Below are 24,756 nucleotides of genomic sequence, written 5' to 3'. Positions count from 1 at the left end.
TGTGTTCGTACGCTGAAAGTTGCATTCAAGAAAACAAATTGTTCTATATTACGCGTTGAAGGGTACAGTTGAGGTGGATGACTAAACATTTCAAATGGTATTGGAAGATGAACTGCTAATTCTTAACATAGTAGCGTTGATCTAGTACTTTGAATTACTTTTTCTTTTCACTTTAACTGGGATTAATAGACTTTGATTTTTATTAGATTAAAAGTGGAATTGAGATCGATTTGTTTTATTTAAATAATTTTGGACTATGTCAACTTTCAGTATCATTGTCCATTTGTTATTGATAATAATGCTTTATTTATTTGCATTGTGCCTTCGTAGTTTATGAAGTCTTCTTACTATTTTTCCCATCTGAGCCTCATGGCTGCCGAGAAAGGTCAGGCTTGATCCTTGTGCATTTTACAAATGAGGAAACTGAGGCTCAGAGGGGATATGTGATTTGTAAAAGTAAGTGGCAGAGATGGGAAGAAAACCCAAGACTTCTCCTTCTTCCTGTACTGTTATTGTCTGATGGCAAATGAGTTTTAGGTAAAAGCCAAAAACCACCCATTTCCAACTACACTTGCCTCTCAGCATGCACTAGAATTTAGGATTAAGTCTCTGAAATCTCTAAAAATTGTGTTAGCAAACATCTCCTTATGGTTTTAAGCCTATTAACTCATTGTTTTCCTGCCTTGGTTTGTTGCTTTCTGAATAGAGTACCTGATGGCTGCTCTTTTTTTAAAGTGTCCTTGTAATGACGACTGCGTGGCCGTATCAAAGTGTTATTTCAAGGCTTCAGAGGAGGCACCGTCAACATTTTTTCAGGCACATTTTCATTTTTCTTACAAATATAATATCCATTTTTGTATAGTTCTGGATTCTTTTTTACATTTGCCTTTACAAAAGAATATTGCCAGGCTTTGCCCATGTGTTTTCACGGCCTCACCACCTGGGAAATGAAATATGCAGTTTCCTGGAAGAGGTCTATATGTATGTTTGGGGTTGAGGGGAACACTCCACAGGCTCATTGTTGGGGACTCTGCTTGCCACTTTGTGTGACATAGGTGGTGGCAGTGGGCTCCTATGGAATGCTGCTACTTGGTCCTTGCAGTTCAGAGTGCAGTGACAAGCCTGGTCCATGTAAAGGCATTGAGGAATCTGCTTGCTTTTTGTGATATGAATCTCTGAGACTGGTTTCCTCATCAACACGGGAGATAATTACTCAGAATAACCTGTAAGGTTCTTTGTAGTTCAAAAATAGTCCAGTTTCATATTTTAAGAACCTCGACCCCCCACCCCCACCCCCTCCAGCCTCCCTTGATTTGACATTTGTTCAGCAAATATTTGAATGGCAGTGATGTGTGCCAAGCTCTGTGTTCTAGTCCTGGAGAAACAAAACCCACAACCAAGACAAAGTCCATTTGTGGCCGAGGCTTGGAAGCAATGTTCAGGCAAAAGATCAAAAGTAATAAGGTCACTTCTCTTTATGCTGCTTGAATTAACTAAATAAGTACTGTATTGGTAGGTTCGTGCACCCAGTAACTAAGAAAACTCTGCTCACTCATTTATTTGCTCTTAAGATAGTAGTAAGTAGTCCATTTTCGAATGATCTGTTTTATCTTCTATTTTGGATTCTTTTGCTTTTTTGCTCATTTTTGGGTTTATTAAACCTGTCCAGTGAACTGTTTTGGACTCAAACTTTAAAGTGTGTATGACAGAATCTGCATTTTCATATACTAGTAGATTTGATTAAAAGGCTGGTTTTTGTTGTTACTGTACAGTGGGAGTGTACTAGAAATAGAAAGCCCACGCATGGGTTTTAGAACCAGAGAGTTCTGAATCAGTTTGGCCACTTCCTGGTGTCTCTGGTAGCATTTCTGAAAGCAGGAAGATGAATTGATGAAGTGTGGCATACGCTTGGGCACTCAGAGACCAGTCTCGCCACTGTCTAGGGGAGTTGTGGGCATGGCCTCCGCAGGGCCTGGTTTTGTGAGTGTTGGAGGAAGTGGCAGCAGCTGGTAGGGAATTCTGTCCCCAAGCTCCCTAGGTCATTAGTCAGAGAAAACACAGTTCTTATTTAAATTGACCTTTTGTTTTATTTATTGCCTTGTTCTAACATGTGGGTTTAAGGTTACCTCTGATGAATTAAGCTTTATAGGGATGTTTAAGCTAAACAAAACGAAGTATGTTAGAGTTATAGCTAAGTTTGCATAGAACTGATGGGCTGGGAAATAACCTTTGGGCTGACAAAGTAAAGGGGTGAAGGCCCTTTCTGGGTAATGGGGGGAGAACTACCTTTGATTCTATAACCTTTGAGGATGATTGTCCTGATTTCTGTTGCTTCTGCATGTGTTTTGTGGCAGCAAAACTCAAATAAGAAATGATCCCATGATAATGTGTATATTTTGTTTAGGCATGTGATGACCCATAGTGGTGTGGCACTGTCACTCTACAACTTCTGTGAGTTTTCTTATAGGTGGTACCCAGCAAAGTAGGGGGCACCGGAGTGAAGATGTGGCTGCTTTCTGAAAAATCTCAGGCTGGTTGCTTCAACTTCCCAAGCCTGTTTCTTCACAGGCCCTTTGTTAGAACTAGAACCGAGTCACCTCTGCAGACCATCCTGTTGAACGGCCACTAGATGGCACCCTATGGTTCAAACAGGGTGATTCAGCGGCCCGTTTCCCTAGTGGGGGTTAGTCCAGGGGCTCTGCAGGACAAAGCGCCTTTTAAAGCAGATTAAATTCTTCATTGACAGTGTTATCTCTAATCCATGTAACTATACTTAATAGATAAATGAAGTGAAAATTTTACTTTGGGCATTTTATGCTTCACGGTCCAGAAAAGACTTCTGACCATCCTTTAAACATAGGGACGTCTTTTGCCAGGGCGGCTGGACTCACTCCCAGGCATGCTGCAGAACTTGACATTTCTCCTTGCAGCTCTACCCAAAGACTCCCAGCTACTTTGTTTCCTGTTAGGTTATTTAAATGAGTGGTTCCTGCCCTTGAATCTTTTCAACAAACAACTGCTCTCCCTCTCACTGGGCAGGATTAAACTAAACTGGCCAAAATCTGGCCAATTTCCTGTGGCTTTGGTCTGTAATATTCCTTTCCAGTACAGGTTCCAGGGACCTCTACCTTATGTTTTAGGGTTACCATGCCCTCCTCTTTGGCCCTCCCCCATGTTATAATAAAATATTATTTATATACATAGTAATAAATCAAACCATACAGTAGAGTACCCAGTGCAAAGTAAGCCCTGCTCCCGCACCTGCCTCCTAGACTCCCACTTACTGTCTTTTTCTGTACCCTTTTATCCTCAGTGGGGTTCGGGCACTAGAGCTCTAACTAGGCTATCAGTGTCTCTTTTTTTCCTTTCCCTAACCCTTCTTCACAGGGATCCAGAATGAGGTTTTCAAGATAGAAGCCTGATCGTGGTCTCTCCTGTGGTAGGAGGTGGCTTCCATTGGTTCTAGGATTCAATAAAAAAATAAAACACTGTGGGCCACAGAAACTCTTTATGGTCTGGTTCCACCTCCCTTTCATCCTCAGCTTGTACCACTTCCCTTCTTATTCTTCTCAGTCTAGTCACAGTGTTTTTCTTTTAGACTTTGGACTTGCCATGCTTCCTTCTACCACTAGGCCTGTGCACATGCTGTTATTTTATTTGGAAAGCCCTCCCCTCCAAAAACATCGAATCTCTGCTTATCTTTCAGCTATCAGATTACATGTTAGTCCCTTAAAGAAGGCATCTTTAATAGTCTAATTAGACTTCCAGAATCATTAATTTTAATCTTTTTTTAAGTTTTGAAATATCAGAAAGAAATAAGGACATTCTAAATTGTTATATGAGGTGTGATCAAAAAATATGGTGAATGTTTAAATAACAACTTATTACAGTAAAAGATACATTGCCATTAATCCCTCTCAAAACACTCCCCCTCGTTTTGAACACACTTATCCCATTATTCTTGCCACTTTCTGAAGCAGTTCTGGAAGTCCTCTTTTGTGAGTGTCTTTATTTCATCCTCTATCATGACAATGTTCTGTGTCACACATCGCTTCTGATGTGGCAATTACTGTCAAAAACATAACGGTGTGTTCTCATTCACGTTTTTCACCGGATCTGGCACTGTGTGCCTTCTGGCTCTTTCCCAAAGTCAAAATGACCATGAAAGGAAACCGTTTTGAATCGATTCAGGACATTGAGGCAGCCACCACAGCACAACTAGAGACACTCACGAAAGAGGATTTCCAGAACTGCTTCAGAAAGTGGCAAGAACGATGGGATAAGTGTGTTCAAAGTGAGGGGGAATATTTTGAGGGGGATTAATGGCAATGTGTCTTTTACTGTAATAATTTTTTTCTATTTAAACATTCACTGTATGTGGTAATCACACTTCAGACTCACAGAAATGAAACATTTGCTCTAAGTCTTGGCTGTTAGAGATTTCATCTCAGTAGATTATGGAGACTTTTTTGTAGTTAGGTTTCACAAATTTATTGCTAAAAATATAGATCAGTGTGCTTTATTATGGGCCAGATTTTAGTTTATAAAGTACAATATTTACATTGATAATACTTGTTATATATATTATCTGTACTTGTTATATATATTATCTGCACGGAAAAGCTCTATAGAGAAGCACAGGGAAATACATCCCGCATTGAAAAGCTTTGATATTGCTGGTGAAAATGGTGACTCTTGGTTCTCATTTTTATGGGCTAGATATTACAAACTAAATTAGTTTGTAAAAATTACCAATTAGTCTACTTCCTTAAGAAAAATAAACAGTGTGCCACTTACCTATAAAAATGGGTTATCATCACCAGGGCTCAACAGAGAAATAGCTGATTTCAAATCTAGGGTAGGGAAAGTACAAGGTGAGCTAGAATGTCTTGTGTCAGAAAGTGAGGACATGCTCCAAGACTGACGGGGGCATGTCAGGAGGACCCTGGAGCCTGCTTGAAGGAGCCGCTGCCCAAATGAGGACAGTTTGTGCATCAAAAAGAATATAAAGACAGTAATAGATTATAAAACTGAATGGAAAACAAAAATCCTGAAGTCCAAAAAATAAGTGGTGAATAGAACTCTTCTTTATAGAAAAATTACAGCCAGTAAGTGTAAAAGCATGATAGAGTTAGAAAAATCACCATTTTGTATCTTCAAATGTAAAATCTGTTCAGACAGTTATCACCAATGGATGCTAAAACCACTGGTGAAATGTTGTTGAGGAACAGGATTCAGAGTCTCAAGATATCATCCTACAGATTACATGCTATTTCAGAGGAGGAAAAGTACCTTTAAATGGGGCATCTGATGGGCAGTACCCTAATTAAGTGAATCAGCTGAGTGTCACCAGTAATGGGACAGACTGAAGTTACCAGCCTCCTCCTGGGGTGCACGGAGAAGGACAGCTCATGTAGTGTTCTTACCATGAGTGTTTAGTCTGAATATAATCATAGGGAAATTTTCTGACAATTCGAGATTCTATAAAACAGCTAGTCTGATCTCTTCTAAAATGACATTGTCAAGAAAGACAGAAACAAAGCAGGACACCCTTCCAGAGACTAAGGACACATGACAGCAAAATGTAATGCATAAGCCTAGTTTGAAAAACAAACAAACAGCAGCTATAAAGAAAATTGGGGGAACAATTTGGACTTTGGTAATGTGGGTTGTGTATTAGCTAAGAAAGTTAACACTGATAGAATACTAAGAGTGATAGTATTTAAGTGTTCAGGAGCAAAGTGTCATTAAGTTGGCAACTTACATTTAAATGGTACAGAAAAAAGTGTGTGCATGAGAGTACAAGTGTGACAATGTTTGTTGTGAACTGAGGGGATGGGTATATGGGTGCTTATTTAGTATTCTTTCAACTTTTCTATACGTTTGAAATGTTTTAAAATAAAAATTGTACGAAAAAAATCGGTCATCACAGATATGTTCCAACTCCAGGGTTTTAATTCTGTCTTTTGGTATTGTGTTTTATATTACTGCCCCAATTAAGAAAGAAAACTCAGGTTATAATTTGCCTTTGTTCTGTTTTTCTAGATGTGATACAACAGAAAAACTCAGAAATACTTTGGATTACTTAAGATCATTATTAAATGATTCTACAAACTTTAAACTTATTTACAGATATGCGTTTGACTTTGCACGGGTGAGTTCTCTGGAGCCTATCCAGATGTTTCCCTCTCCCCGCCCTTTTTTTGCCTTTTGAGGTTTGTTTTTACATACTACAGCAAAGAAGTTAATAAGTTACTCCCAGGATGTTAGTTCGAATTTCTTTCTGCGTGTACACTTTCTAAACTAACTCTGATTCTGAGCAAAAAAGTAGTACGATAAGCAAAAAGCTGTAGTGACAGACCTCTCGTAGCTCTCGCTTAGAAGTAATTTATAAATGGGCATGCAATAGACACTGTTCTGAATATCTCTTAGATAAGGTGGTAAAACTTCCTTCTCATGAAACAGCGGATCTTCACCATTGGGTTTACTAGAATAAGCTAATCAGATCTAATCTGGTTTCACTTTGGGTGCTATATTGTATTTGGACAGCATTTGAATTTCAAACTTAATTTCAGTGAACATTTATTCAAATGTAATTTCTAATCATCATTTTGAAAACTGGTCATCTTGTTTGTTACATAGTGAGCCGGGTCCAGGTATGTGACAGTGGTTCTACTGGAATGAAATCAAGTCTTGTTTTTCAGCCTGGTCACCATAGGTCCTGAGTGCTGCGGCACCAGCTCCCATTGTACTCACTCACACACAATCAACAGCCCGTACAATTACACTTTATTCAAACATGGTGTTTTCTGTTATGTTGGTATGTTTGTTGAATTTGAGTGACTAGGCTTTCTTGATTGATTGCATATTTTAAATGAATTTTTTTATCAAAGCAGAGAAGTTAGTGAAAAATGATTTTTTCCTTCCTACCCCTGTGCTGATTTTTTTCACATTTTACCTGCTTTGGCTCTGCTACTTCAGCACCAAAGGTTTATTCAGTGGTGAATTCTCGTGTGTTAGTATAACACATTAGTAGTTTTCTGTGGTGTCCTCATTCGTAAATATTTGCATTATTGCAACTTTCAAATAAAATGACAACATGCATGGAAATTTATAGATGTTAGAAATTATATGGTAAAACTCAGATACAGAGTTTTACTAAATGGCATTTGTGTAGTTATATATAGATATTATGTGTAGATATTATTTGCCAGATGCTTTTAGAATAGATGCATAGTTTCTAGGATTAAATATTTTATTACATGAGATTTTTTTTTCCTCCCAAAGTCAGCTGTTTGTTACTGTATGGGGCAAAGTTTGTTTAGAAGAAACTTTCTAGAAAATAGGGCTTATTTTCTAACTTTACTATGTGGGGGTCAAATTTTCCCATGTATCTGCCGCTTTAGCCCCAGGTTCCATTTTACTCCTTCCTGGCTTTTATTCATCCTCGGTCAGTCCTTTGGTTGCCTCTTTCATGGTGCTTCTGCCACCGCCTTGCTGGTTGAGGCCCTTGCTACTCCTTGCCTGCACTGCTACAGTAGCCTTATTTCCACATTTTTTCACTTCTCATCCAGCATACACATGAGTAGGGTGTCATTCATCTTCCTTCAGCCCTAGGGTCACTTGGCCACCTTCCACCTCACTGAAGCCTTCGGTACCTTCCCTCTGCCTGTATGTATGTACTTCACAGTGTATCCAGTGGTGCAGTTGCTCCCACAGCAGGCAGAGATGCTTTCAGTGTACTTCACAGAGGAGGAAAGTGGGCCTCGGAGAAGTGGAGAAATTGGACCATGGTCACATTGTTAAACAATAGTAGACACAGGACTCACACCCACGTTCTGGCTCCAAGTCCAATCTGCAGGTCAATCCAGGCTTACAATCAAGTCCCAAGCTCCCTGTCTTATGTATGTGATGCCTGCGACACTTGTGTTGTGGTGAAGTTGAATTAGCTGTTCACTGAACCTGCCACCTACCTTTTTGGTGGGTTCTGCTTTCTGTCTTTCATCACGCTGGGCCTCCGCCTAGAGCCCCGTGTGTACTCATGCAGCTCTCTCCTTGTCCTGCTTCCGGGCCCAAGCCCCTCCTTCCACTTTCACACAGCCTCCCCCTCCTTCTGTGCTGGGGTCGTACTGTGTCTTCACTTACTTAAAGCTCCTATCTCCTCTAGCTTGGCTTTGGAGTTCAGGTAAAGGCCTCAATTTTATCTGCCAGACTAAGGGACTAGTGTTTTCTTTCTAGGTATCCCCTGTAGCAGCCAGCAGAGTTCTTTGCTTTTAAGGAGAGTATCAGTTAAGATCAGTGAATTGTTTTGCATAATGATGAATAATAACAACCACCATTCAGCTAAAATATACTGTCACAAAATTTGTTGTTGAATCCTTTTTTGTTTTGTTTTGTTTAGCTCTGTCACACAAGTTTTGAGATGTTGTATTTTCATTTACATTCAGTCCAAAATATTTTCCAGTTTCTCTTGTGATTTCCTTTTTGACCAATTGGTTATTTAGAAGTGTGTTGTTTGTATTATTTTCCAGGTATTTAGGATTTTCCAGGTAATCTTTTTATTATTGATACCTAGTTTAATTCTGCTGTGGTCAGAGAACATATCCTGTATAATTTTAAGTCCACTTAATTGTATGGAGGCTTGATTTATAGTCCGGAATATGATCTGCTGGGATGAATATCTTATGTGTACCTGAAAAGAAGGAATATTCCCCTGCTGTTCAGTGGCGTGTTTCATAAATGTCAGCTAGGTCACGGTGGTTGATAGTGTTGTTCAGTCTTCCGTGTCCTTATGGATCTCTGCCTACTTGTTCTATCAGTTACTGAGAGGAATGTTGAACTCGCCAACGATAATATTTCTCTTGTCACTTCTATCATTTTCTTTGTTTCATGTACTGAAGCTCAGATATTAAGTTTAGGTACACTTAGTATTATGTCTTAAAGAATTGACCCTTCAGCATTATGAAGTGTCTCTTTATCTCTGGTAATAATGCTTGTTTGAAGTCTACTTTGATACAAATGTAGCCACTCCAGCTTTCTTTTGATTAAAGTCTGCAAGATATGTCTTTTTCTATTCTTTTACTTTTAACCTATTTGTGTTTTTATATTTAAAATGGGTTTCTTATAAATAGTGTATATTTGGGTCTGACATCTGTCTTGAGATGTCTAAACCGTTTCTATTTAATATAATTATTGGTATGGTTAAGTTTACATCTCCTATCTTGCTATTTTTCCCATTATTTGTCCCATCTCCTTTTTGTTCCTTTTTTCCTCTTTTGATGATTTAGTTTGGATTGAGTTTTTGGTTTGGTTTTTTTACAATTCCATTTTATTTCCATTATTGCCTTGTTAGCTATTATCTGTGCTTCAGTTTTCTTGCGGTTGCTTAGGCTTTATAGTATATTATATTTAAATTTTCACAAGTTTTCTTCAAATAATATACCACTTCATGTATAAAGCAAGAAACTTTACATTCGCCCTCCCATACTTTTTGCTGTTATCATACACTTACATGTATGCTGTAAATCTCACAGTATATTGTCTTAGTCTAGTCAGGTTGTTCTAACAAATACCAGAGACTGAGTAGTTTATAAACAACAAAAATTTATTTCTCACAGTTGGAGGCTGGGAAGTCCAAGATCAAGGCCTGGACAGATTGGGTGTCTGGTGAAAGCCCGCTTCACTTCCTGTAAACGCAGTGTCAGAAGAAGGCAGGAGGGATCTCTCTGGGGTCTCTTATAAGAGCACTAATCCCATTCATGAGGGCACCTAATCACCTCCCCAAGGCCCCATCTCCCAATACCATCGCCTTGGGGGTTAGGGTTTCAGCATAGGAATTTTGGGGGGACACAAACATCCAGATCATGGCATGTGTGTTATCATTTTGGTAAAAATGTCTTTTATATTTACCCAAATATATGTCATTTCTGTGTTCTGTTTCTTTTGTACAGGTCCAGATTTCTATCTGGTTATCATTTGCCCTGTGCCTAAAAATTAACATTTCTCGTAGTAGAGATCTTCTAGTGATGAATTCTTTAAGCTTTTATTTTGCCTTCAGTTTTGAAAGGTACTTCTCTGCATAAAAGATTCTAGGTTGATTGAATATTCTTTCAGTACTTTAATGTTCTCTCTCCATTGTCTTCTGTCTTTGGTAGCTTCTGATGACAAGTCTGGTGGTATTCATTATTCCTTTGAATGTAATGTCTTGTTTTATTTTCTGACCATTTTTATTCTCTTCATTGCTTTTCAGCAAGTTGATTACAATGCGCCTTTGCAAAATTTTATTTGTTTATTCTGGTTAGGGTTTATTGAGTTTTTTGGATCTGTGGGCATATAGTTTGTATTAAATTGGGAAATTTTTCAGCAGTTATTTCTTCAGATTTTTTTCTGTTCTTCCTCTGCTTTCCTTCTGGGACTATAGTTATACCTACACCTATGTTTGATGTTTGATATTGTCCCACAAGCCGCTGATGCCAAGTTCAGTTTTTTTCAGGTTTATTTCCTTGTCTGTTTCCTTTTGGGTAGTTTTGATTACCATGTCTTCTAATATTAATCTTTTCTCCCACAGTGTCCTACTCAGTATATTTTTCATTTCAGATACTGTTATTTCTCATCTCTGGAAGTTCCATTTGGGTCTTTTTTTCTATCTTCCATTTCTCTCTTCATCATAGTATTTTCCTCCACCTTCTGGAACATCCAGAATATGTTTATAACAGGTATAGTAACAACTTTGTCGTCAGGTTCCATCATCTCTGCCATTTCTGGGTCTCTTTCTATTGGTTAATTTCTGTCTTGGCCATGAATCGTATTTTATAGCTTTGCATTCCTGCTAGTTTTGTTCTTTTGTTTTTTGTTTTTTTTAATTGGATGCTGGGTATTGTGAATTTTGTGTTGTTAGTTGCTAGGGTATTTTTTTGTATTCTTTTAAATAGTGTTGGCTTTTAAAGTTTTTCTGGTGTATAATTAAGTTACTTGGAATCAGTTTGATCCTTTGAAAGGGCTGGTGCCAAGCAGACTTCAGTCTAAGGATGACTGGACCCCACTTGTAAAACAAATACCCTTTGAGGAGTCTACCACCCGAGGCCCTATGCATTATGAGATCTTTCCACTCTGGCTCTTGGGAATACAAACTATTCCCAGGCGCTGAGAATTTCTGTTGACTCTTTTGCAGTGGTTCTTTCCCCAGGCTCTGGTGGTTTCCTCTCTCATATGCAAAGTTAAATCTTTGGCCAAAGATTGGGGAGATACTGTAGGTTTCCAGATGTCTTTCTTTGCTCATTCCCACCCTTTAGTTTCCACCCCGCAGCTCCCTCCCCGCAGCTCCCTTCCCTCCCCGCAGCTCCCTCCCCACAGCTCCCATCTCGCTAGTATTTTTACCCACGGATTATAGTCACCTTTGTCACCGCGAACTCTGTCTTTTCCACCTCAGCAAGGCTATGGGGCTGCAGTTGGGTTCTCCCGTCCTGTGTGTCCTGGAACCACCTCCATACTGTTAGGTGGTTTCACTGCAGGGCTTACTTCATGTTTCCTTTTTGTCAGGGGTCATGGTCCTGTGCTGCCTGTTGTCCAATATGTGAAAGTCATCATTTCTCATCATTTTGTCCGGTTTTCTGGTTTTTTTGAAGTAAAAAGGGAAATCTGGTTTTTCTTAACTCCATCTTGGTTAGAAGCAGAAGTCAAACCGCTTTTTATCCTTCTAATCTTTCTTTTTCCTACTAGAAAAATGACTTCTAGAGGTAATAATTTATAATTAACACCTTTTAAAATCAAACTTTTAATGGAAATTACATTTTCTGATAGTTTTTATGTCCTAAACATTTTCTATCACAGATCACAATGGCACATGTTAAATATTCTGAATTATGCTTTAAAGTACCAAGAAAGAAACTCTAGTACAATACCAGAAAATGATAAAACAGCCCTTTTAACATCCTTCCACCCAGACTGTACTCCTAAGGGCGGGATTATTTTTCTCTCTCATCTTCAGATTTGTAGCCAATTAAAAATATTATTTGGCTATAAAGTTGTATTATTTTTCTCCTAATTTTACTTTGACTTGAACTTATTTATAGTGTTATGGATGTCAGAGACAAATTTTACAGCTGAAAGAAACCATGAGAAATCAGTTGGTCCAGTTTTGTCATAGTGTAGATGAATAAACAGAGCTAGAGAGGAGAGGATAACACGGCCGAGGTCTGCCTGCCCCTGAGGTGCAGGCGGTTGTCCTCTCCATAGCGTCACACCTTCCCTGACTCAACAGCTGCCACCATCCTGTGGTATCTTGTTAGAGGAAGGTGGTGGGATATAAGTTCAATGGCTGAAATGGCCAGTTCGCTCATACAAGTTAAATTTTATTATATAAACAAATATTACTGTATGATTCCTTTAAATAAAGCAGCCATTTCTTTTCTTGATTCTTTTTTTTAAAAGGACCTAGAGAAAATAAGATTGGACAAAGAGAATGCAATAAAAGACTATAGTATTAATGTTTTGTTAATAGGGGAATAGTCATTAAATTCAATGAAATCTGATTTTTTCTACATTCTCTGTGGCAGAGGCTTAATGTTCTTAATGTACTCCTATATGCATGTTGACTCATGTTGTACACCTGAAAACTAATATAATATGTCAATTATACTTCAGTTAAAAAGTACTGTTTGGTTATTGCAGACACACACAGATTTGCTCAGCTGTTAACTTATAAAGCTAACTGGACTGTATGGCACTTTACATTGAAATCTCTCTTCCCTCATCACTTCTCAGGGAAGTGAGATGGTACATGAAGAAGAAAGAGCCCAGGCTTGGAATCAGACTTCCTGGTTCAAGTCCTAGTTATTTACCTATTATCTATCACTTAAAGACTGTCATTTTAACTCCCTGTGCCTCAGTTTCCTTATTTATAAATTGGGGATAATAATGCCTATCCTGAGAAGGTTGTTGTATTTGATAAGTTTAAGGCACTAGAACAGTTTCTGGCTCAAATTAATTTCTTAATAACAGTTAACCATAGAGTTAGAAATAGTTGTTGAATTACTCTTCACTGACATGACTCAGGTGTCTGCAAACCTCGAGTTTCAAATAATGACTTATTTTCCAAGACTAATGCGTACAGTAATAGAATCTGTACCAAATAAAATGACAAGGAAGGACTCTGTCATTTGGCAGATTTTTTGTTTGTTTGTTTTAAAGGAAAGGTTAAGCTGAAGTAATTGCCTTGCAAATATTGTGATCTGTAAACTAATGCTGGATAAGTTCTAAGAGCATAATTATTTAGATTCATTTTCCCCAGTGGCAGATACTCTTGGGTTTTATGATTTTTTTTAATGTGTATTTTTAAAAACCCTCCCATCAAAAAATTGATTTGCTATATTTTTAGTTTTACAAACTTAGTCACATTATTTAAGATTTGAGTTCGAGCTCTCTAGTTTTGCCTTTTGTTTGTTTATTTAGGCAGCCGTGTCAAGGAGGACTGTATTTTCTCTCTCTTTTTTGTAATCCCCTCATCTCAGATGAGAATTCCATGATATATGTCATAGGTCTTCATTTTTGTCCTTTTGATTTCATGTACCAATTTCGGACTTGGTTGTCACCTTTTATGTTTGTGAATCATGGTCACTTATATATTGTTTCTAGAGTCCAACTAGTTCTTGAAAATCTTAGGAATTTTGTTTTCCTGTTGAAGATTCTTTTCTTTATAATTTTAATAATTAAAGGTTCCCCTTTTTACATATAAATCTTAAGCTATTAAAATTTTGTGAGAATTGGAACTAGACCATCTGAAACAATTGGGGGGCCTCTGAATAGTGTATCTGGATACTTTGATAGTTGAAGATTCATTTTTATGGTATCACTTATATTTACATATATACACTTACATATTTGTTTCCGTTATTGTTTCTTAAGTCATGTGTTTCATTTAAGGAAAAAATGTTTAATTTTCACATTTTATAGGAAAACTTATACTAGAACAAAGGCAATTAAAGCAATATTTTTTTCAAATCAGACTTTAATAAAACTTCAATATTCTCTACTCTGCGTTATCTGTTATTAGTCTTTATCGTAGGGAGTGCATTTATTCCGTATACAAAACATAACTTTTAAGACTATTCACAATAGGATCCTTTGGTTTTGCAGCTGTACCACTAAGAGGCCAAATTTCAACTGTAACTGCTCTTTGATCTGTGTTTAAGGAAGACGAGGCAGAGTCTAGTTGTGTACTGCAGGGGGTTGGTACATCTTTGGTGGACAGAACCTGTTCAAGTTTCTGCTATTTGAAAAGATAAAATTGTTTTAAAATTTGTTACCTTAGAAAATTAAAATTAAAATTAATGAAATACATACCGACATATCTTGGGTCAAGACGTGGGCAGGGAGAAAAGTTTCGTTTCCTCTTCTTTCACCTTGACGGGCCTTCTGGGGATGCTGACTGACTCTTGACAGTCTGTCTCAAGGTACTTTCTGCTTAGATTCTGACCTGGGGATGCAGACACCTGCCCCTTGTTGCACGGGTGCTTGGTGTTCCCTGAACGGAGGGTTGCAGTCTTGGTGTTGACAGTGTTCTCTTTTAATTTCCTGCGAGGAGCCTCTAGATGTCTTTGCTGTCCTCAAATTAATTAAGGTGATATTTTTTTTAATGCCTTGCTTCATAGCGTCCTGGGAGATTGATTTTACTTTTAATTGGGAACCCATTGGTAGAGAATGCCATTGGGAGCATTGCTGCAGAGAACCCCTGGGCATGTGTCCATTTTCATGTTCAGTAGATGTTTGCGGTGAGATCTCAGGCCTGTTGTTTCCAGGAACTTTGAGTGTTTCCAGTTACGGTCATTTGCACGTAGCCTCAAATCCAACCCAGGCAATGTTGGTTGTCTATCAGTGAGAATCCACTGTTGGGATCGTAAGTGCATCCATAATACCTTTCTCTTATTTGCTAGGCAGAAGATGGTGTTAGTGCTTGTGAGCTGCTGGCTGGCACCTGTGCAGCGCAGGAGTGAGTGAGTGCTGTTCAGCTTCCGGTCCTGTGAGTCTGATGCCTTTCCTCCCTGTGGGGCATCACTGCCAAACACATGCATCGAAACCCTTCATGATCATCAGTTTGTCAGATGATTATATTGTTCCAAAGAGTCTGTCCAGGTCTCTTGTATCTTTTTTTTTTCTTTTTTGTCACCTTAGTGTATGTCCATTGTGGTGGGGACATAGGCATTGATGGTATTGGAAGAAGGCACAATATGTATGGAGGCAAGACCAGCAATTTTAGGTTTAGTGAGTGATCGCAGACTCCAAGGGAAAGCTTTTCCCTGCCACCAGTGTCGTCAGCCACTGCTGCCTGAGCTGCTGTTCAGCAATTGAACTTAGGCCCAGTCCAGTGGTGCCACTTGTGTTTTCAACAGTTTATTCGTTTTTCTTGTGGATTGCTTCATAGTGTGGTGCTCTGTTGCTGTCTGCCACGCCTTTGTGACAGGGTGAGAGGAAGGTTTCCATCTGCTTGCACCATGCATCGCAGAAGTACAAGCCCTTGGAATGCAGCGCACCAGTGAGGCTTGGTTGGCAAAGGTGGACAATCTCTAGGGCACCTTCTGTCCTGTCCTCCTCTGTTGGGAATGAGTCCTGCAGCCCTGAGCAGGACAGTGTGCACGGCCAAGGGACAAGCAGAGAGGGCTTTGGAAAGGAGCCCCCCCACCCCACCTGTGTGCATGGAACTGCGAAACTGGGACACCCCGACCGTCACCAGACTTAAGTTGTGTGGCCTGTGACAGAGGGGGTGACGGATGCGGAGCCATCTGACCCAGTTTGTTCGTGAACAGTCATTAGTTTTTATCACTGGGACCAAAAGACAGACCGATCACACGTCTTCCTGTATCTTCATCTACCGTGTTTGCTGCTGTTGAGTGAGGCCCTTACATTTGCTGTATTGTTTAAGTCCTTCACTTCTAAAGTCAGTGTCAAGGCCAGAAATTCTCTATGTACCAAAGAGCACTCCACTGTAGAGTTCTGGAGGGAATAATATGTTTTATCAGGAGGTGTATGTGCTGGATATGTGGCTGCCAGTGGTGGTCACAGCATCATCTGGAAACATTCAGATTCCACCCCAAATGGGATGGTCAGGAACGTTCTCCCGTTGTAAAAAGTGCTTTTGCAAGTTTCCGCTGGCATTGAGATACCACTTGGAGGCGAGCTTTGGATATGTAAGGCTACCCCTGCTGGCCCCAGGTCCTCTGTCCCTTTACGTAGAAACTCCCCACTTGTAGTTCCAGAATGGGAATTTGTAAGAAAATTGAGAATGAGAAATTAGATCCTTAATTGCAAATATAAATAGAATGAACTTAATCTGCCCATATTCAGGTTTATATGATATTTCTTTCCTGGCTTCTTTATGAAATGTTATCTTTCACTTGGTTACTAGGAGATATCACATCTAACAAATCCAAGGTAAGAAGGACTGTAACAGACAGACTGCTTTCCCCCAGAGTGGGTGGGTGAATACACCCTCTTACTTGGAATCTCCAGAGCCCAACATTTATTACGAGCTGAATTCATAATTCCAGTGTTTAAGTATAAGAAAAACATTTACCAATGGTATAAAATTATTAGAAAATGATTTTTATTAAGGGAACCTGATTCCTAAGCATGGAAATTGAAACCTTTAAATTTCATTTAGTAATGGGCTTTGGGGTGAACAATTATGATTTTGATAATTATCATAAATGTCAAACAGCGAGTGATTGAGTTATAGATTTTTATTTATCCCATGAAAAAATCGTAGATGATGTTGATATTACATTAGGGCAGTCACTGAATTGAAATGAATCTTTCTCATAATAAATTCGTGTAGTACCAGAATGATCTAGCCTTCCATTGTGTTTGACTGCCTCCCCTCCCCCACCTTAGTCTTGATCCAGGGTTTTATTGTATATGATAAATGACAAATGAGCTGTTGACTAATTTCTTGTTGAAGCGAAGTAGAAATTTGGATTATGGGAATTTATTTGGGGCATCGGGCTCATTCATGTTTTTGTTTGTCAAACAGGAAAAGGACCAGCGCAGCCTAGACATAAACACTGCCAAGTGCATGTTGGGACTGTTATTAGGAAAAATCTGGCCCCTTTTTCCAGTTTTTCACCAATTCTTAGAGGTACCAAATTGTTATTTTATGGAATATATGTTTGCTTGCTTAGAACTACCAAGTGTACTTTGTTTAACCATTTTGTGTACTTTTCTGTTTGTTGCACTTTTCTGCTTATAGGAATTATGGTGACGTAGTTGCTGTCACTCAGCAGCGACCTGTTTTCTCTGAGCCTATCTGTGTGTACATTTCATGTTGTGTGGCCTTCCCCTGGTGCAAGTGTATCCGCCATAGCGGCAGCTCTCTCCTGTCTTCTCTCTCTTCCCCATTTTAAAGGCTTTACTTTTGTTTAGGTGCCCTGCTCCTTATAACAATAGTAAGACAAGGTTTATTTTCTTTTGTGGCTTTACATTAATTTCCACTTTTATTAAGCAAAGTTTAAAAAACAGCCATCTCCCTTCTTGTTAAAAGAAGTTTATAATGTAGTCTTCTCTTATCTCCAAGTAAGTTGGGGACCTTGAATCAATGTAAGTGTTAGGCAAACTGACAGTTTAAAAATCTCTTCACATTTGTATTAGCAATAATCCAGCGCTTTACTCCATCATTATTTGTTTGCTTTAAGTATTAATGATAAAAAAAACTTTGAGCTGCTCTTTATTGGGAGCTGGTTTTGATGCAGTGTAATATTTAGGATCTGACAGTACTTGAGATGTAAGTTTGAGTTACTTGGCTTGTCACATATAGATAGCATCCTTCTTGCCATCCAGCTACAAACCCCTTTCAAAAAAATGCCCTTTGCTTGAAAGGATTGAGTGTGTTGGGTCTTTGAGGAAATCCTGGGCCTTTCCCTGACTGCAGCTTCACTCTTGAAATCATCTTTCTTACCACTTACTATATGTAATTGTCTGGAAAAACTTCCAATTGATAGGATTCTTTGAGGACTGTTATTAAAATTTGCTTGTAGCATTACTAACTGGAACTCTTCAAGAAAGGTATAAAAACTAGTTTTAATATAAGATGTATTTGTTTACATGATAGTTCATACCTACAAATGATCTGTTCTGATTTCTCTGACAACCTTATGAAATGTTAGCATTATTTGGAAAATGAGTAGAAACAGGTTCTTGTTCTCAGAGAGATTAACAGAATTTGAGCCTGAGTGTGAAACGTTCTTTAGCTGATTGGACTTTCCACAAGTCCAGGAGCCTCACCAACTGTTGCAATGACTGGATTTTGCTTTCAGTTGCTTAGAAAGTTAAACTTGTAGTCTGTGCTTTGTTCTCTTTCTTACTAGTTTGCCTTATCCTTTTAAAAGGACACAGTAATCCGTTCATTTCAGCTTTTCTTGTGTTTGCATCCTCAAAACCGTCGGCTCAACTCTTTGCTTTTTATGTGCTTGTATTGTTTTCCAATGTTTCTGATGTTAGTAATGTTTAGGATTTAGAAATTGTTTTATCTGGCTTTTATTGTCAAATCTTTATACAGGAATACTGTATTTTAAAATATACATGTGGCATATTTCTTTTCTAAGAGGACTAGAAAACTACTTCATGGCTATTCTGATTACTTTTATGATCAGATTCAAGTTTTGAATTATTAGAACAGTAGTTTTCTTCAACGGCTAGAGCACCTAGCCTGAGACCACGTGTAGCACTTAGTAACTCCTCGTTTCCTGCTGCGTGTACTTTCAGCTGACATCTTGACAGTGAGCTTGCTGGTCATATCAGGGCTTATTCATGGGAGCTGCTCTTTATTTAGCACTTACTTTGTGCCAAGCACTGAATGAAGTGCTCCACATAAATTACATAAATTATCTCTTTTAATCCTTGCAATATCTCTATGAAGTAGGTATTATCCCCATTTTTTATAAAAGGGCTTTTGCAGTCTAGAAATTTCACTTCTAGGGAAATAAAACTGTGTTCTTTTGATGTGCTTATCATTTTGTGTTGAGCCCCCATAATATTTTTGTAATGAAAATTGTCATCTTAAGTTCTACTCTTGCTCTCTCTCACCCTTCTCCTAGATGGTGCTTAAGACACTGCAAACGGAAAGAGTTAACCTTCATGAACTGTATATTAAGTTGATTCATACAGCAGTTAGCAGTTGAAACTGTCCTATTTTTTAATTGTGTCAGTAATTCATATTACTTTTCCCTCCATCAGCAATCAAAATACAAAGTTATTAACAAAGACCAGTGGTGCAATGTGCTAGAGTTTAGCAGAACAATTAATCTTGACCTCAGCAACTATGATGAAGACGGAGCGTGTAAGTACCGTGCTGGGTGTTCTCTCATCTCCCCCATCGCTGTACATTTGCTCGTCCTTCTCACTGTGAAAAGCCTCAGAGCCGTGCTGTTTTCTCTCTCTCTCTTCAGGGCCAGTTTTGTTGGACGAGTTTGTGGAGTGGTATAAAGACAAACAGATGTCCTAGGACTTGATGCATAGCAGCGAAAGAGTCACTGTTACCACAGTTATGTCAACCATTAGCCATAAATCGCTGTTTGTATCAAAGCGCATGCTGCTTTTCTTGCACTGTCTCCCTTTTGCAGGGACGTTTTTTGGTGTTTGCTATGGAATGGGCCAGCTCTGCCTGCTGTGTAGCATTGTTCTCTTGGAAGGCTGCTTTGCAGTTTGTATTTACACTACAGATTGGTGAACTCACCAACGTCCTCACTGTGATTATGTGTATATTGCTGTTTAAATTTTGTATATGTGTATAAAAAGAAAAAGCTTCACCTAGAGATTATTTCTGCAAAAATGTATTGTAAAAATAATTTTGTGGCATATTTCTAGTCCCTTTTTTCAAATGAACCAATTACACTTTATTTGGTCTCAAATGTAGCATTTCAGAAAACAAGACAAAACAACTGTTAGCATAAGTAAATGTTGCCAGAATTCACCTTATTGTTCAAGAGGCCAACTTTTGGAAGGAGGTGGGAGTTATAACTTTTGAGAGGCAAATGCCAAATATAATTTGGTCTACTTAAATATTAGCATTTTTAAATGATGAAACTAGTATTTATTTGAGCATATAGACATGTACCATGTCACAAATCATTTCCACAATGCAAGGTATAGATTTTTCTTTTCTAATGTTAAAAACTGTAATAATTTGAATATAGGTACAAATGAACAAATTAAAATTTCACCTTTTTTTTTTTTAATGAGATGGGTTTTAAGCTCTTGTAGTAAACTTTCTTGTGTGTGTGTTTTTTTTTTTTTTTCTTCCTTTGCATTTCTCTTGTCAGTGTTTGGTCTGCTGATGCTTTCATTGCCATTCTAAGTAAAATTTGTTTTTCCTCTTCCATGAAAACCTAATGGTTTGCTGGCATTTTATAACTGCAGAGCACTTTTAGTTGTGGCTTGAATTTTTAGTTAAGCTTTCATGGTGTCTAATTTTCTAGTTTTTTGGAAAAAACTCTAAGTGAGAGGTGTTTTGGTTTCCTTTTTTGTTTCTTTCATGCTAGGCTTTTCCTGGCAGAATGTCCACTGCAGGCAGTGGATATGAAACCACCAGCATTGAGCTAATAACTCTATCATACGGCAGGCCCTTTCCTGGAGAGGCCACTCATCATTACCTGAGTAATTTGTATAGAAAGTCGGTAGCCATTATTTATGTGGACGAGGAAAAAGAGTAAACAGGATGGTATTTTTAGGTTTGTATTTTATGTCTTTTTTCTCCCCTCCCCTTGCCTTACCCTTCTTGAGGAAATGTATAGATAACATGTTTCCCCCTCAACTATCTGGTGCTATTAAGTGACTAATTGAGTCCCTAAAGTTTTGTGAAACACAAAAGTCTAATGATTTAATCCAAGTAAAAAGCTAATGGTGCATTTGAACAAGTGAATGGCTATAGTTGTGAGCAAGATCCATGATTGACTATATAATGCTTGGAAGAGGTTTGGATCATTTCTAAACCTGGCCGAAAAATCTTCTGGATTAAATGTGAACCTTTAAATGGCATTAAATCAGAAAAGCACACAGACAATGCTACTTTTGACCACTATTTCACAGTTTCTTTGCAAACAGTATTCAGATTTTCATATTATTTTTTTTTCTAACTGAACCACCAAAGACAGAAATTTTGTATGTATATACAGTGTGTGTGCATATACAAAATCATGATACGGTAGAATGAAATTACTTCCTTTTTCCACCAAATAGAAAGGTTTGGTTTGCTGCGAAATAAACCAGAAGTTTGAAAAACTCCATAGTGATTAAGCATACTTAATCATTCCTTGTTTAGGGATTGTAGACTCCCTTCTACTTTATAAATTCATACCAGTTTGCACAAATTAACATCTGAAAAGAACAGGAGATGTTAACGGCAAGCACAGCTCTCAAGCCCGGTGTATTGAAAGGGGTTCGGTTCAGACGGTGCTGTTCCAGTGGCGATGGGCCACAGGTGGGTTCAGATCTGTGGAGAACTTGATTCATTTTCAAAAGTATCCTGTAAAGTTTTTTTTAAAAAGAATCACTGTAAAGTCATCAGTTCTTAAATTTGATCAACTATAAATCACAAATGAATATACAAATATAAATCATAGATTAAATTACTTTAAAAGTTATTATTAGAAACTGGAGAATTTTTTAAACACCAGGCACAGTTAATCCTAAATTAATGTACTGTCACAGGGGAGATGGTACATTTCATCCACAATGAACATTTTGATAATGGGGGAAAAACCCGAGTGAAAATGGTTTCATGGTGTAGAATACAAAAGTAAGTATTCCAAAGCGATATTTAGAAAACTCCAAATAATCTTAAACTCCCTTGAAAAATAAACCTCTGTGACTGCAGAGTACTTGCCCTTGGTTTTCTTGATTTTATGAAGTTATTTTTAAGGGGAGGAATAAGGGTTAGAGTAACAAGATAACTTTTCTTAAAAATGTCCCTAAATTACATACAATTGAGGAATCATCAAGCACTTACTTAACTGGCTAATATTAAATACATTAGGGTGCCTTCTTCTGGTTTTTCTTTATTACCTAAGTCTACACCCTTTATCTCTTTCTGTTGTGTTTGGAACTCCTCATTGCAATACCCTGTTGTAATGGAATACAACTTTTAGATGTTTACTGCTGCAATAGGTCACAAATTTCATTATTTGATTTGCCATAAACACCCACTGTAATGTTACATGCAGCTTTTTGGAAGCGAACTCTGAATTAAGTTGTTACAAATCTGACGAGACAGACCTTCACGTTTAACAGCAGATTTCTGTTGCCTCTCAGTCTCCATTTTCACAGTGCTTTTGAAGTTTATACATAAAGCTTTAAAAGTTCATTTTGTGCCCTTGGTTTTTATTCTTACAACTGCTAAAATACCTCTGTAAGCCTTATCTTTTATTCTTTCATATGTTGTATAATAAATGTATAGAATTCATTGACCAACTAAAATGTTGGGTGTCTGTAAATGAGACCAAAACGTGGGTTGCTTTTTTCATAAAATAATTTTCCTTGGGGGTTACTGTTAAATGAACAGCAGCTAACCTATAACTGTGAATGCTTCATGTCGTCAGTATTTGCATTACATTCATAAACGTGTGCAAGTCCTGTGACGCCCAGCTTAACTCACATACTGTTATGCCACCTAACTTGAGTACAGCAAACTGGTTTTAGGTTTTAATGTAATTGATGTAAAATGATAATCCCATAAATAAAAAGTATTTGTGTTTGGTTTCAGAACTGATTTGTGCATTCTTCCTTCTCTGCTCTGGCATTTAAAGTATTTTGTTTTTTATTCTTTTTCTTTTCCCAACTTTTTATATTGAAAAGTTTCAAAGCATAGAAACTATGCAATAACAATATAATGAACACCCATCCATACATCTACCACCTGGGTTTCTGCACCAGAGAGAGAGAGAGACAGAGAGAGAATATGAATTTCTCTCTACATAAATAGAGAGCTATAATTTTTTTTGAACCACCGGAGAGTAAATTACATTATGACACCTTATACCTAGTATTTCCAAACAAGGACATTCTTAGAACCACAATACAGTGACCACACTGAAGGAATTTACCCCTGATGCAATGCTATTACCCACCCACTGTGCCTCTAGAGTAAAATCTCATTTGTACCGATAATGTCCCAGCAACTATTTTATTTTTAATTCAGGGATAAGCGTTTCATTTAGTTGTCATGCTTCTTTAGTCTCTTTTACTCTGTAACAATTCCAGATACAGTGCAAACACTCTTTGGCCGAATAGTGATTTTAAAAAGTATATGTACTACCATATGTTGTATCTTTCTAAATATTGAGCCAATAATAGAGTGCTTACTATGTTCCAGGAGCCAGGCCGAAATGACCATTTTTACTCCTTGCAGGGCTCCCACCCTGTTAGTCTGTAAGTGGGTGTCAGCCCTCGTGCCTCCTCACTGAAGTTGTCTTACACTAAAATGCCAGCTCCCTGACGGCGGCGCCTCTGGCACAGAGCACACGCTCAGAAAATGTGTGTGGAAGGAAGCAAGTAACAGTTTGCACATGACAAAGAATTGTCAGGACATAAGAAACCTCATGTAAAGATTAATTAGGAAGGACTGATACAGACTTTAAGATTTTTGGAAGCTTGAAAGCAAGAGGGGAAGTAGGAAACAAGACTCCTAAAAAACACAATCCAGAATCCAGCTGTTCACTGTTTCCATTGGTGATGTTGCTGGTTATTTCAACTATTTTGTGCTCAATGCTGAGGATTAAACTGGGAAAGTATTCTTTCAGACACCTGCAAGGAGAGGGAATAGATGGCAGGTGGAGATAAAGGAAAAAATTAACCTAAATTGATAGAAAGGAGTGGAAGGTGACAAACCTTAGGCTGGGATTCTTAACCTGGGCTACAGCACACGAGGCTTATTAACCTAGCGTAGGAGCTAGGAAGGCGAGATGTATTCTCCGGGCAATACTTGTAGTTCACGATAAAATTAACAGGCGTTGAAAGAAAGTTCCCCGGCAATGTAATTGGAATGAGATAGACTGGGGAGAGAATAAATCACTCATGTCTACTCATGAGTAGACAAAAAAACCCCAGCTGAGGTGCACTGCAGACATACCTGCAGTGCTAGGAAGGAAGTTACAGGAAGGTTGCTCTAAACAAAGGGCATTTTTAAAGATAGTTTTTTGAAATAATGAGACGAAGAGGAAAGTGAACTGAAGAAATGAAAAGCATTATCTACAGAAAAAAATGGAGCTCAGTGGGTCAATCCTGGAGCTATAGAAGTGAGGGGGACAGTCAGCGACGTCTGGACAGCAGCTTGCTTGATTTGTTGGAACCTTTAGGAAGGCAGGACACGTTTCCCATGGTACTATAATGTGCGTTACGTCACACTGAAGTGACATTTAAATGTTATCCCCAAATGCTGGTGTGAAGAATGACTTTTAGGCAGAAGATTAGCGAAAACCTTTTATGACTTATTAAGAATTGCCTTTGGAACTTTATTACAGCTCGTAGGAAAAAAAAAAAGAAAAACACTCGTAAGGAAATAATATCAAGCTTTATGGCCATCACTTATCTAAGCAGAAATAATCCAAAATAGGGCCTGTTCACCAGTTTTGGCACATTTAGCAGGAAATAGTTTTCTATGGGTTTTTTCCCCACTGAATTTGGTCCCTGGCATTTATCTTCAATTGCCTTAACAAAAAATAAAACCATCCCATGTATATACAAGTACTCACTTAGAAATTATGGTAAGTAAATAGG

The 24,756-nt window shown here is 38.2% G+C and overlaps 1 protein-coding gene across 10 annotated transcripts in view; it reads left to right on the top strand.

Annotated features, from left to right (window-relative positions):
* DCUN1D4 (defective in cullin neddylation 1 domain containing 4) overlaps nt 1–22,746 on the top strand; it is a 66,672-nt gene extending 43,926 nt beyond the window's left edge. For 8 of the 10 annotated variants that reach the window (XM_019741034.3, XM_019741032.3, XM_074324672.2 and 5 more), the window contains 4 exons: nt 6,046–6,154; nt 17,024–17,128; nt 19,222–19,324; nt 19,434–22,746. In XM_019741034.3, coding sequence (XP_019596593.3) covers nt 6,046–6,154; nt 17,024–17,128; nt 19,222–19,324; nt 19,434–19,489 — 373 coding nt within the window. In that variant the 3' untranslated portion in view covers nt 19,490–22,746. The remainder of the gene's footprint in view (nt 1–6,045; nt 6,155–17,023; nt 17,129–19,221; nt 19,325–19,433) is intronic. The other 2 variants (XM_019741036.3, XM_074324674.2) reach the window with 1 other exon arrangement.
* Nucleotides 22,747–24,756: the final 2,010 nt, after the last annotated feature.

This window comes from Rhinolophus sinicus, chromosome 1, assembly GCF_057876585.1.
Source record: "Rhinolophus sinicus isolate RSI-liver-muscle chromosome 1, RSI-T2T, whole genome shotgun sequence".
NCBI lineage: Eukaryota > Metazoa > Chordata > Mammalia > Chiroptera > Rhinolophidae > Rhinolophus > Rhinolophus sinicus.
Note: the sequence above shows the minus strand (reverse complement) of the source record. Positions and strands in the feature narration are given on the sequence as shown.